At 43.3% G+C, this 1,427-nt stretch overlaps 1 protein-coding gene across 1 annotated transcript in view; it reads right to left on the reverse strand.

The window, feature by feature from the left end:
• The window catches only part of LOC107719783 (dynein, axonemal, heavy chain 2), a 138,668-nt gene that overhangs the window by 57,426 nt on the left and 79,815 nt on the right, over positions 1–1,427 (reverse strand). The window contains exon 37 of the mRNA XM_016527297.1: positions 241–377. Coding sequence (XP_016382783.1) covers positions 241–377 — 137 coding nt within the window. The remainder of the gene's footprint in view (positions 1–240; positions 378–1,427) is intronic.

Genomic DNA, 1,427 nt, shown 5'->3' on the forward strand with positions numbered 1-1,427 from the left:
ATGGGGGGGGGGATCACGATGCCGGCTCAACATTGTGATGTCTATCAGCCATCGGCGATGGACAATGGCATCGTCTATCGGCCCAACCCTAGAAGGAAATACTAAATAGTTCTCTGTAGTACACTGATGGGTTAGTGAGGCGAAGTGCACAGTATCAGGTCTGGAATCAGAAGTGAAATAACCCTGGGCGGGCAGCATCAGAGGTTTTAGTGTGTGCAGAGTATGGTCTGGCACCGGTACCTGTTCGGGCATGGAGATTCTCTCTCCATTGATGAGTGTGAGGACTTTGTTGTCATCCATTACAGAGTTCATGCTCTCGATCCACAGCGTGTCCACTGGCCCGTCAAACACAATCCACTTCTCATCAGGCTTCTCATCTGAGTTCGGCCACACAGAGAGGTAGTGTTAGTGCTTCTCTCTCACACACACACACACACACACACACACGCACAGAATGAATGTGAATTTCCTAATACACCCTGGATCTCTTTGTCTCTCTATTTTTCATTTTCCCTTTCTCCTCTTCTCTCTGTCAGTCTCATTTCCCTGCTTTGGTTTCACAGACACCAGAGAGACTTGCAGGCAATTGTGGTGAAGCCTCTAATTGATCATTTATCTTTTCCTGTCCCTTTATCAGCCCATGTGTGTCTCATTTACTGAACTCAAAACAATAAAACACAAACACGGCGCACAGCCCATCTGTCTTATACACACACATACAAACGCGCCCTGTCTGGAAGCAGCAGGCCTGCTGGCTGCCTGGGTAAGCGAATAACACCAGACCTGTCACACACAGCTACAGGAAGTGTCACATCTCCTCTGGGCCATCTTCCCTCTCTGAACAGGGAGGAGGGGACACAGGCAACAGATACAAGCCGCACTGAGCCACTGCAAACTGTGAGCTTACATTCAAAATGATATCAGAAAAGCATTCACACACACACATATCAAACAACAGCTTAAAGGGATAGTTCATCGAAAAGTGTAAATATTGTCATAATTTTACATCATCTACATGTCGTTTTAAACCCAAAAGACTTTTGTTAATCTTCGAAAAATAAATGCCAAGTTCTGTCATGAAACTCTAGATGGTGCAGGCTAGGGATGTCAACGATTAATCGATGATCGATTAATTGTCGATAAGAGATGCAATCGATTAAAGCTATCGATGGTCGATTAAGTCGTTTAATTTTGGGCTGCGTGCGGCTCATGCGCAAAACACGTGCGAGCGGCTGAGTGACGGTGACGGTATATAAATGCATCATCATTCATTCATAATGTACAAATTAAGCTTTTAATGTGATTTAAACTTAATTTTAATAACTTTAATAAAAGTACATTAAAATAGAAACAACACAAAGTTCTTCAACATGGAAAGCAATAGAAATGTAGTAACTAAGTCATTTCCCCAGATAATTCTTTCATAT

This window comes from Sinocyclocheilus rhinocerous, unplaced genomic scaffold, assembly GCF_001515625.1.
Source record: "Sinocyclocheilus rhinocerous isolate Xijiao unplaced genomic scaffold, SAMN03320098_v1.1 scaffold962, whole genome shotgun sequence".
Taxonomy (NCBI): Eukaryota; Metazoa; Chordata; class Actinopteri; order Cypriniformes; family Cyprinidae; genus Sinocyclocheilus; species Sinocyclocheilus rhinocerous.